General features: G+C 44.7%; 2 protein-coding genes across 25 annotated transcripts; both read left to right on the top strand.

Moving 5' to 3' along the window:
- Nucleotides 1-3,857: 3,857 nt before the first annotated feature.
- On the top strand, nt 3,858-8,684 carry LOC125551455 (uncharacterized). 24 transcript variants are annotated; one of them, XM_087518152.1, is made up of 7 exons: nt 3,859-5,517; nt 5,985-6,038; nt 6,174-6,228; nt 6,334-6,356; nt 6,437-6,547; nt 7,834-7,912; nt 8,351-8,684. In XM_087518152.1, the coding sequence occupies exons 3-7, from the start codon at nt 6,211-6,213 to the stop codon at nt 8,453-8,455; spliced, it is 336 nt and encodes a 111-aa protein (XP_087374278.1). In that variant the 5' UTR covers nt 3,859-5,517; nt 5,985-6,038; nt 6,174-6,210; the 3' UTR covers nt 8,456-8,684. The 24 variants fall into 24 exon arrangements, 2 of the variants coding, with proteins under 2 accessions (XP_087374278.1, XP_087374279.1); XM_087518153.1 differs by having other exon boundaries at nt 3,861-4,625; XR_015600753.1 differs by adding exons at nt 6,995-7,069; nt 7,208-7,273 and having other exon boundaries at nt 3,858-6,038; nt 6,174-6,356; nt 7,834-8,684.
- A 421-nt stretch (nt 8,685-9,105) lies between these two features.
- LOC125551453 (uncharacterized) lies at nt 9,106-11,907 on the top strand. The gene is made up of 4 exons (XM_048714702.2): nt 9,106-9,933; nt 11,038-11,281; nt 11,345-11,476; nt 11,567-11,907. The coding sequence occupies exons 2-4, from the start codon at nt 11,072-11,074 to the stop codon at nt 11,837-11,839; spliced, it is 615 nt and encodes a 204-aa protein (XP_048570659.1). The 5' UTR covers nt 9,106-9,933; nt 11,038-11,071; the 3' UTR covers nt 11,840-11,907.
- The last annotated feature ends 162 nt before the right edge of the window (nt 11,908-12,069 follow it).

Here is a 12,069-nt window from a genome sequence, read left to right as displayed (position 1 = left end):
AGGGAGAGGGCGCTGTAGTCAAAACCCTCTCCTCGTCCTGTGAGCCACTGCGCGCGTGGGGGATGGAGAGGCGTAGTAAGCAAGCTTTTCCTCATTCGGTGAGTTGACGGGACACATCAAAGTAGTATTAGTACTAGTCCATACTGCGTCCTTTTCGGTTAACATGGCTTAATTTGAAACGAGAAAATACACTGGCGATCAATGTATGTAATAATACGCTATTTACGGTCACTATATATAGTTTTGAGGTGATTATACGATCACTAGCTCATCGTAGAGCACCATATTGCACCCTACTAACCGGCCACATTGTCGACGTGGCACTTTATTGACTGGTTAGATTGTCACCTGGTTTATGGGTCCCACCTGTCAGTTGGTAGAGGAAAGAAATCAGTTAAACAAAATGTTACGCAGGCGCGACAGGAGTCCAACCCTTGTGCGCGAACCACCCTGGTTGTATATGCGAGTGCATGCATGTGTACTCCCTCGGTCTTCCAACAAAGAGTGTACATCGGCTAAAAAACAAAGAGTGTACATCTACTCTTCGTATGCAGTTAGCCTTTAATCTAAATCGATATTGATTGACTAATGCACCAACTTGTGCTCTAACTATAGGCTACATGTCTATCCTTAATTACATCATGCAACAACCTTCATTTAATCTTCTTCTCTCAATGGTCGCATGCACACATAAGTCTACTACTTTTGGGCGTTAATTATGCCCCGGTCAATGTGTAAATATCTAAATGTACAGTCTTTCACGGACGTAGAGAGTAGGTTGAGCACTTGAGCGTGAGCGTGTGTGTTGCATCGTGTGTTGTGTGCCGCATGGGTGAGTGTTGCATGTGTCCATGTGTACGTGAGAGTGTTGCATGTTGCATGCATGCATGCATGAGGCTTTTACTCCTCCCATTGACATGTTCATATTTCAAGCTTCCTACGTTCCCTCCATATGGTGATACTCCATCTGTTTCCAAATACGGAGTAAAAGCCTCCCTCTGTTTCCAAATACGGAGTATTTGTCTTTCTATAGATTTCAACAAGTGACTACGTATGGAGCAAAATGAGTGAAGTGAACGTAGTGGCATAGGGATATCATAGATAGGAAGTCTTCGTGATCCATTATTCCCCATCTCGGTCAGAGAGAACTATTCAACTAATCTTCATAGTGAAGTGACAATACATGCTGCAGCAGATGGGACACTTAATTAATAAGCTGAACGAGCGTGTTGGTGTTACCAAATCAGCCTTACCCAGTACTACCATCATGTTTGCGAGTGGAGCACGCTTCCGCAAATACGCCTATGCACCTTTCTCCTCCATTAACTGACATATGATCCCTCTTGAGGTAAACCCACATGTCATCGGCGTAACTATTTACACTCCGAAGGATGGTATATCCTGGTAGTAGTACTAGTAGAATTGAGATTTAATGCACTTTCTTACCCATCTTTCACTCTTCCTCCTCCTCTCTTCTTTTTCCTCCTCTCTTCCCCATCGTCGACCGCACACCATTTCCCCCCGCTCACTGCTCGCCCTCCCGCGCCATCTTCCTTGGTAGCTCGCGCGTACCATATCCCCCCGCTCACTGCTCGGCCACACACGCCATCTTCTTCGCCCACCCGCCCAAATCCACTTCCCCGCTGGCTCGCAGGCACTGAAAACCCCGCGCCCTAAGAAACCCTATGACAGAACCGGCTGACACGCAGAGCCACGCTGGAATTCCCTCCCTGATGTTCTCTTGGAGAAGATCTATAATTGTATGGACCTGCTCAGCACCGTCCTTCTGGCCGCATGCTCGGTGTCTTTGCACCGTCTACTCATCTGCAACCGGCCGGCTCTTTTCAATGCACCCTGCTTACTGATGCCCGATCCTCGCAGGTGGCCCAGACACTGACTTGACGGTCCTATGGAGGTTGTCGTGGTGCCCCTCGACATGCTACCACTACCGGTCCACCTGTCCTTCATGCGCGGCCACTACTGGGCGGGTATGAAGGCCAACTGGATCATCCTCATCGACCAATCCGGTAGTCCGTGGCGTCTCGTGGATATCTACACCCAGCGAGAGATCACCCTTCCATCGTTGGATACCGCTGCCATCGAGCCTCGCGGCCCGCCAGACACTCCTTCCTACTACGCACGAGACGCATCGAGCTTTTGACTCGATCTCTGTTTGCTAAAAGTTGTAATCTGCGAAGTGCCCACACCATCAGAAGACTACATGGATTATAAGCTCATTGCCTTGTTCAACATGGGATTAGTCTATCTGGAATCCGATCGCCATACATGGTTATGGCTCATTGTCAATCCTACTGAGGCAACATTTATGTCTGATGCTATAGTGCCCGATGGCATCGTTTACACGGTCGACGCACAGATTGGCTGCCTATACTGGTGGAATCTATCGTCGTGTAATTTTTCGATCTCATCTTTACCTTATGAATATGACTGCTTGTTCATTGTTATGAATTTAGAATAGATAGTATGTCTATAAACACATCATTGCTATATGTTCCTCTCATTTCCTAGATTTTTATGACCACACATGTTATTGTTAGAGTTGATATGATAACAATTGGCATCTAATGATTGTTAGAATAGATATTATGAGCATAATCTCATGATTGTTGTATGTTACTCTCATTTGCAAGATTTTTAAAACAACGCATGTTATTTGCTTAGAGTTGATATGAGAACAGTAATAAGTGCTATTGTAGAATATGAGTAGGCCATGTCATAGCTGTTTTCCTCTCATTGTTACATGATGTTTGAACCATGACATATTGCTAGAATATGAAAGACATTGGCTTATTTTTTAACTTGGGGTATGACTATGACCATGCAATTGCAATTCTCTATCTATGATATGTGTCACTGTTATAATAATCTTAATTCCACACATACTCTGAACATGATTGTTTATTTTTGTACTTTTGGTCTCCAATTTGAATTGTTGTAGTAGACGCAAATGCGCTGGACTTCATGATTCTAGGACCTGGAATCATACTAGTCGATGGTTGGTGGTTTATCGCTCGTTCAGCTGACGACGGTCATTTGATGCTCATTCGCACGTACCAAATTGACCAAACCCTTACATCAAACCACCTGCAGTACAATGCCTGGAGCGTTCCTGACATTGATGGCTATGGATGCTTCATGTTCGAGAAATATCCCAGCTCTGTTGGGCCAGGCGTATTCAACTGGAGGCGGGTTTACAACCTCGACAACCACTCCATGTTCCCCGGGCTCAATTATCCGATCATCCAACCAATCATTGATCATATCACCGGCGATGATTACCGTGCTATGCAACTTCCATTCTTCAGGGGGGACTGTGTTTACACATCATACCATGGGTTTCATGAATCACCATATCCAGAGATTCGTCAACACAGCTTATTGCCAGATAATCTTCAGTGTGTGAAAGGCATCAAGCTTCCATGCGTGGATGGCTTTTGCAAACCCGACATGCGGCGATGTAGTTCATGCCAACAACAAATATGCACAACTTGATTTGTACTGATATCTAAACTGAGCCATGTAACCAGCTGCTGTAGCACCACCCTCTTTTGTTGGATATTATGTACTATTGTAAGTTCGAAGCACTCCTCTGGTTTGAAAGATATATACCTTTTCGGGATCAAGTGCATTCTAACTCACCTACGTAGGATGTATGGATAATGATGATGGAAATGCTGTGTAGAAGCCGTATCTACTACCACTATAAAAGGACGAGAGGGCGGAGAACCGAATCATCTCATCCATTAAAGCATATGATCTGATGGTCTAAATCACTCCAACACATCAAACGTGTTTTACACTTTAATTACCCATCCTGCCACTCCTAAACTCCTCCACCTCTTCTGAGAAAAACTGCTTAGACTGATCGCACGCACGCCGCGCACCACTTCCTCCTCGCACGTTCGCATGCACAAGAGCGCTCCATCCCCAACCTCCCTCCTCTCCCGATCGGCGCCTCACCTCCCCGTCCCCGCATCCTCGGTGCCAAGCCGCCCTCCCTGCACCCGCATCGCCGCCCCTAGCATGCCGTTCGCTCCGCACGCATACCACCGATGACCCTGACCGTCGTGAACCCGATCTGGCCGGGCATCCAGGGGAACACCGGCAGTGAGGTCCTGGAGGGGGCAGCTTCTTCCTCCCGTCGCTCTCCCACCGCTCCTTCCCGGCGCCCACCCACGCCTGGTCCAGCCGCATCTGGGCGCGCACCGGCTGCGCGACAGGCGACTGCGACGGGCGGCTCCAGTTCTCCACCGCAGGTCTCCCTCCACCACGGCGGCAACGAGCAATCGTCCTACGGGGTGAGCGTGGTGGACAGCTTCAACGTGGGCCTCTCCGTGACCCCGCACAAGGGCCGCGACAACTGCCCCGTCTTGGCCTGCTGCAAGGACCTGACCCAGAGCTGCCCGGGCGAGCTGCCTGTGCGTACATGATGTTCATCCTCGGCTTGTCACACACGCAATCTTCTCGGCTTAATTCCATCTCTTCCCCAATTGGAAACAAATCAGCATGAGACTCAGCCTTGCCAAGGTCGAGAACGCCTCACAGATATGTATGAGGACGTCTAATCGAGATTTCCGGCTGCAGGGCGCAATTAGTGGAAGAAGGTATTACGATTTTCCAGATTGTGATTAATTGCTTCTCAACTCAATTCCCCTCTTCTATAGTCTTGTGAGATCGTTCATTCATTCATAAAGATCATCCTCATACATATCTCTTTCTCACTCTGATTTCATGTTTTGATTGGGATTCGAAAAGAGGAACTGAGATGTATGTTCGTGACTTGTAAGCAGCAACAAAATTTAGCAATTTATATTTTTCTAGCCATCCAAATATCTTGCTCCATACCTTTCTTAGAATTTTTTATTTGATCAGCAGTGTTCTTAATTACTTGTACCCTATATATTTGTGTGCTAATTAGCAAGATTGTTAGTATATCCATCTGGTAATGAGAATGAAAACTGGCATATGACTTGACTGAGGCCTCGAAAGGAGCATAAACAATTTGTTAGAATACAGACAAGTACTTCTACTGCTAGGAATTCAGAACAACTAGCTTAGTTACTGCTGAGGAACAACCTAATGAAAAATTATAGGATGACAATATATTGAGTAAGCATGAAACTGTTACTTATTCACCTAATAAAAAACATGCCAATTGACTGCAACTTTTACTGTGAATGTTTATGAACCCACTTTTCTGAATAACTAAGATGATAAGGCAACAAAATTATAGTGTATCGAGTATTTATTTGCAACTGAAATAGAAAAACAGCATATGTTTATGTGGCCTTAGGGGTTAGGGCCCCTTTTTGTTGTCTTTCCCCAGGCCCCTAAATTCTCAGGACCGGCCCTGGCTCCAAGTCCGTGGCCGACCTGGTTACCACCGTCCGGATGTTCAAGGTGGTCGTCCCAAGAGCTCTAAGGTGTGGCCGCCACACCATCGGCTGATCCACAACGGCCAAATCTTGTAGAATGAGAACATCCTAGCCCGATACGGTGCGTGCTTTCTTATTATGCCATGACCAGTTTGATCAGTCACGCGCATGAGCTTTTCTATGAGGCCACGCTATTTGAAATTTCAAAAAGAGCACGTCTTGTTTGTTATACTACATTTCTAGGCATCCGTACAACCTGGAGGAGCTTTGTCTTTCTGTACCGAAACATCTATGGTGTGCTTTTGTCTAAAATCCGTTAACAAGTAGAGCAATGGTCGGCCCTGCATTAGCATATGTAAGGAATTTTAGATGGTAATACTTTTACCACACAGACAACCTGAAATTCAATGGCTAATAATTGACTAATATCATGCGAGGTTCTAATATGTCAATGACTAATATACTCTAGAGAACTTATGTCCATGAGTATCCATCAGTATTTCCAGTGTATTGCTAAATTTTCTCAGTGTGGACTTGCCACTTTTTACCTTCAAGATCCCTGTAATTTTTTAAGATGACTTTTGTCAGTTAACTGGAGATGTTCCGTCATTCAAACATGTTGATGGCCAAGCAAATATTCAGGTATACTGGAAACATCCGTAGCTATACGCATATACCTTAGTGGCACACTTTACTGTAGTAGCATGTTTATATGCAAAAGAATTAAAAGCTGATATACCCAGGCTATCCTAATTCATGCATGTTTGTGCCATCCAGGTGATGTGCCCAACATGCTTCTGCACGAGAGTTTGCTATGGGAAGTAAGCATGAGGTGTGCCTGCTGGTTATGCAAAAAAATAGATGTGTCTAACAATTGCTTTCTACTTTTGTGGTAAAGCCTGAATAAGTCTTTGTTGTATACTCTAAACACTTACAGCAAGATGAAGCTGGCACAGTGAGGTATTTGAACAAGATTCATAAGGATCGTCTACTACTCATGCAAGAGCAAGTCAACATCCATCTCACTTGTATGCCTGCAGGCTAGAGACGGGTCACATTTGGTTGCACATGGGAGTTGTTCTTGTGAACGTGGGTGATGAGATTGACACAAAGCTGCCGAGGAAGGAGCGGGTGACATTTGTTTCTAAAGGGTATCGAGTTTCATATGTTTTTATCTCCTTTGTTATTCTGATTACGAGTCGCATTACCAATCATTCAACAATTATAGTTTGATATTTTAGTTCCATCTCAATCATTCATTTATGCCTGATCAGCCATGAACGTGCAACTACATTAAAGTTTGCATTAAAATTTTGTTTGCAAATAGAGGTCAGCGAAGCCTTTTCTTGGCCCAGACAGACCTGCACCGCCTGCCCACCCGACAGGAGCTATAACTATTCTACATATTTAGGAGACATTTAATATTGTGTGCGGCGTGCAGGCTATTCATTTAGGACATGATTTCCTTTCAAAAAGTATATATTTTGGCCAGATTTTTTTTACACTGAGAGGCTTAAATTCTCTGGATATATCTCACTTTGGGGTTTGTATTTTGCTATCCTCGACCATGATAATTAATGGTATATTCTGTGGCATAGAGATTATGCCTCATGTATGTAGTGACGCAAAGGACCCGTGTACACGCGTCACATAGAGGAGGCGGCTGATAGCAGGCAAGCGTTTCCCAAATATCATATTATAGTACTAGCTTTCTAGAATTAAATGGAACTACATATTGTTTTCAACTTCTAAGCAATGTATTTATATGCCTATTTGACAAATTCCCCTTTAATCTGAATCACAAGAAACAGAGAGTATACAGAGAGTGCGTGGGAGAAATTTACGTGCCATCATGAGGAAAGAGGGAACAACCTACGGTAGTATGTTATACTGACCAGTCTAAATTGTAGTTCTATTTTCTTTTTCAACCAGATTTTTTTCTTGAGATCAATATATGTTGTATACTCAAATCATGTTGTATTAAGAAGTATCATGACAAAATTATCTTCTCTAATTACTTGTTATGTTTGACAATGGGAGGTTGGGGGATTAATTAGTAGATTCAATGTTCTTATTTTACAAACTATCGGAGACCTAATGGATGGAACATATATATATTATTGTATTTACGCAGCAACATGACTCCACCCTCTGCTGTTCTATTTTAAAATACATCTTAAGTGATAATTAATTTGTTGTCCCGCAAAGCAATTTTACGGGCCCGGTTGAGTCATTTTGCAAGTTTTTGTTTGAAATTCTACCGGCGCTGCAAGTTTATGTCTTAATAGTGCAATGAACTCTTATTTTTATGCCTGATGTATAAGTACAAATTTGTTATATTTTAATATTTCATGATTTTGACAACCTGAGTAACTATCATTGGTATCCACTTTCAAGAATTACTAGCATTGGTACCTGATGCTTCATCTTGTTGCAGTGCTGATTCTATATCTCGAGCAAAGCAGATTCTTACCTCGATACCTGCAAGAGCAAGAGAAGCATACAACCATAGCCAGGTAATCGTGTCATTCACAGATCATTGGTGACAGAGGCATATTTTCTTTAAAGGTGCCTCTGTTTCATAACATGTCTGATTATGTGTCGCGGGATTATATATTGGGGGCACTAGCTAGCAAAACAGTAATTCTTGTAACCCATCAAGTCGGGTTCATACCAGCTGCTGACTTCATACTGGTAATAACATTATCCTTACAATCGAAGCACTACTTTTTAGAGGCTAATGCACATGGTATATATGTTGTTTCAAATTTATCAGCAAGTTAAGTTGTTCAATTCGATGTGTTGTTTATGCATGTTTCCTGATGAGAATAATACAACAGATTCTGCATGAAAGTTTTGCCATCTTTTGTAACATTTCTCATTAGAATGTTCATGGGATAATGGGCCCTTGGTCTCTCATTTGTGCTTTATTTTTCTCATGGCACATGCTCAAGGATGGTCATATCGCCCAAGATGGAAAATATGAGGATCTTCTCCAAGCTGGAACTGAGCTCAATGCATCAAGAACAAAATCAATTGAAGCAACACTTCGTGTATAATGTATTGTGAACCTTGGATTGAGCTCATGTGTGTGGTTTATGTATTGTGAGCCTTGGATTGAGGTCATGTGTGAGGCTAATGTATTGTGAGCCTTTTACTTTGTAATATGTGATAATGATGTGACAGGCTCATGGATTATGGACACCAAATTTATGTGGCAATTCTGTAATGTGGAGTACCCATGATGACATGACAATGCCTAAATAATGCCAATTTTTCTGTCTAATATACTACTGATAATTCTGGGGAAGTTTTACATAGATTTGAAAATACATTTAAATTTAATTCATCCCATTTTTTGTCAAATTTTGACAAAAAATGAAAATTTTCAGAACAATTTGAAATTTCTGTAAAATCAAAAATAATTGTGTATTTTTGGCTCTATGCATATGATGCTGCTTGAAAAATATTTTCTTGATTTGTAATATTTTTTAGTGCAACCAAACCATCTTTTTATGTATGTTATTCTCACATATATTTGTATATTAGAATTAGTTGAGACGTGCGTTGGCACGTGCAAGCTTACTAGTATATATAAAAAAAGGTGGGTAACAATCTTATTCTCCTGACTCTGGGTCTTATTCTGTTAACAGTTTCGGACTGCTTCCTACCCGAAAATAAACCACGCCCGCCCGCCCACCCACCCACCCGCCCACTATCTCATCCACCCCACGCACCAACCCCACGCCCAACACGCCGGGGCGGCCAACACCTCGCACCGCCTGCCCCGGCTAGAACCACCCCGGCCACCGCCGCGCGCTGCCCCGTCTCGGCCACCACCGCCCGCCGCCCGGCCACGGCCAGCACCACGCGCTGCCCCGCCCCGGCCAGCACCACCCGCCACCCCGCCACGTCCACCACCACGCGCGGCCCCGCCCCGGCCACCACCACGCGTCGCCCTCTCCACCTGGCCCACAGCCCTCCATTGCCTGTCCCGACCTGGATCCGGCGTGGATCCACCGTCGCCATCAGCGGCTACACTGGATTTGGGGACTCCCGCCACCGCCCGGTGCAGGTGGAGCGTGGCGCCGCCGGATGCCCCTGCCTCCTACTCCGACGACCCGCTGCTCCCAGAGCCCAGACGCGCCAACAACCCCGTCTCCAGGATCTTCTAGATCCGGGCTCTTCTGCGGCCCCTAGCCCACAAACCCTTCCTCCCCCCGAGCTTCCACTGGGCACCGATTTGTTGCATCTCGACGCCGGCGAGAGAGGAAATCCACCTTGACGCCGGCGAGGTTCATTTTGGATTCGCAGGGGATTGGGTTGCTCCTGCCATGCAGTCCACCCTACTGTCAGCGCTCACACTCATTTCCCCCCTACTGCCAACGTCAACAGGGAAAGAAGAAAGACTACCACCCGTGTCCTTCACTCGATCAGGTGCCCACCGACGACCACGATGTGCAGATCGGCGAACCCCTCGCGTGGAGCTCTCTCTTCACCGACATGTAGTTCCTTGACACCTCCATCCATGCCGCAGGTACAAAAAATGCCCAGATCAAATTCTTCAATGTTTGTTCTTCACTCACGGCGAGCAATGCAGGTTGCTCTTCCGTTGCAGGGCACTTGGGTCGTCGGTACAGTACCCAAAAACCAGTGAACTGCGCCCGAGCTTCCGTCCACTGCCTGCAGCTCATTTGGTTCAAGTTTCACGTGTGCGTGGCCATGGATGTGCAGTACGGCAGTGCACATCGTGCAGCTCGCCCTCTGCGCAGTCCACACAAAAAAGGCTCGGGCACCAATTTGTGTGGCTGGCTAACGCATCGCTATGAGCGACCGGTTCACTTCTTTTTAATGGGATGGGAGGCGCATTTCACTTATATATTTTGTGCAGCTCGGCCCAGAGCAACATGCGGCTCTATCGGCGGCGGCTTGCAGTTCCGACCACGAGGTCATGCAGTACGCTGACGCCCTCCATGTTCCCCATCTCCACTTGCAGTCCAGTCACTGGATGCGTGAAGAACGTTTCACTGGATGCGTGAAGAACGTTTCACTGGATGCGTCTAAAATGTCATAGTGTTGATGCAAATGACAGATCTTTGCTGATTTTACAAACCTGTTTGGCAGGATTTGGTAAATTGATTAGACCAAGGGAATTTGTTTGAAGGTTTCATTGTGTGAGTTACTAAGCTATATAATGGATAACATGGTTATTATTTTAATAGTAACTTTAGCTGACCACCGCATACAGAATGAAGATGGAGCTAGTTAGTAGCCTGTAAGGCATATGGACATGATACTATTGGTTTCTTTAATTTCCGTATTATTCTATGAACACAGAGCAATTATGATATGTTGTGACCCTTTGAATTAGAATTAGAGTTAATTACACCTGGGGTACATAAACTTTCGCGGCGGTAACGGATTCATACACAAACAAAAAAAACCATAAAAGTCATACATTAACTCTGATGCGGATTCGTTTAGCTACAAAACGCATGCAAAGTGGACAGATGGGCTGCCACGCACGCAATGGGGTCGGCCGTGTATGCATTTGTATCTTTGCAGTTACCCCCCTTAGTTTACTGAGATTTAACCCGTGGCCATTCTTTCTGTATCCCAATCCCCTTCTTCAAATCCCTAGCTGCGAAGGTGACGCGACGGCCCGGTCGTGCACCATGGAGAGACGACGCGGTCATGCGCCATGGAGAGGCGTTGGGAACAACGTTTTCAACCAAGCCGGCGGCTCTGTCAACGGCGGCTTGGACCAAACCGACGGCGGCTCTGTCAACCAAGGCGGCGGCGGCGGCTCTGGCACCGGATGCGACATGGATGGCGAGTGGATAGTCACATCAGAGCTTAGTTTTGGCTCCAAAAAAGCGATGAAGGTATGTTCTTTCCTCGATTTTCTTGTTGTATTTCTTGTTTTTGATTTCACTTTGGAATTTTAGGGGGCATGCGGAATTAGGGTTTCCAATGAAGGATTTGGTGCGGCTGAATGTGGGTGCAAATTGACGCCAGTTATTAGGGTTTGCAATGAAGGATTTGATGCAGGCCGACGATTTCTGAGTTGTCCATACGAGGTATGAGATAAGTTTTTTTATTTGTTTCACTGAATTTTGCACCGTATGACAATTTTGACTGGATGTGTTTCTGTAATTTGAAATGTACAGGGGTTAAACTCTTGTGGGTATTTGAGGTGGATGGATGATGCATGGCAGGGCAGATCAAGGGTGGTAATTGGAAAGCTTGCAAATGACAACCAGAAGCTACAAAATGCTTTGCTTGACAAGGAACAAGACATTCAGAGGATGAAGAAAGAGAGGAATAAATTAGATGAGCAGAGAAAAAGTAGGGAAAAATTAGATTTGTTTCTAGTACTTGTTGTTCTTGCAAGTGTAGTGATTTATGCTCTAGTTGCATTAGTTAGTAGGGGATTTGTGTGAGGATTTCAAGTATGTGTGACTGTATGATGAACAAGTTTGTCAAGTTTGAAAATTTTCATGCCTAGTTATTTGTCTTTCTTAATCTGCAAATTTGACAAGTTATGTTATCCAACACAGAAATTCAGACAAATAAACTCTCAAATGCAAAATAAGTAGAACACTGAAGAAATTCACTGGATTGACACTGAATTTCTCTGAAGAAGTTCAGTACAGAGTACAATAGTGATTAA

This window comes from Triticum urartu, chromosome 4A (genome assembly GCF_056163025.1).
Source record: "Triticum urartu cultivar PI428250 chromosome 4A, HENAU_Tu73, whole genome shotgun sequence".
NCBI lineage: Eukaryota > Viridiplantae > Streptophyta > Magnoliopsida > Poales > Poaceae > Triticum > Triticum urartu.
The sequence above is the reverse complement of the archived record's forward strand: the minus strand, read 5'-3'. Positions and strand labels throughout refer to the sequence as shown.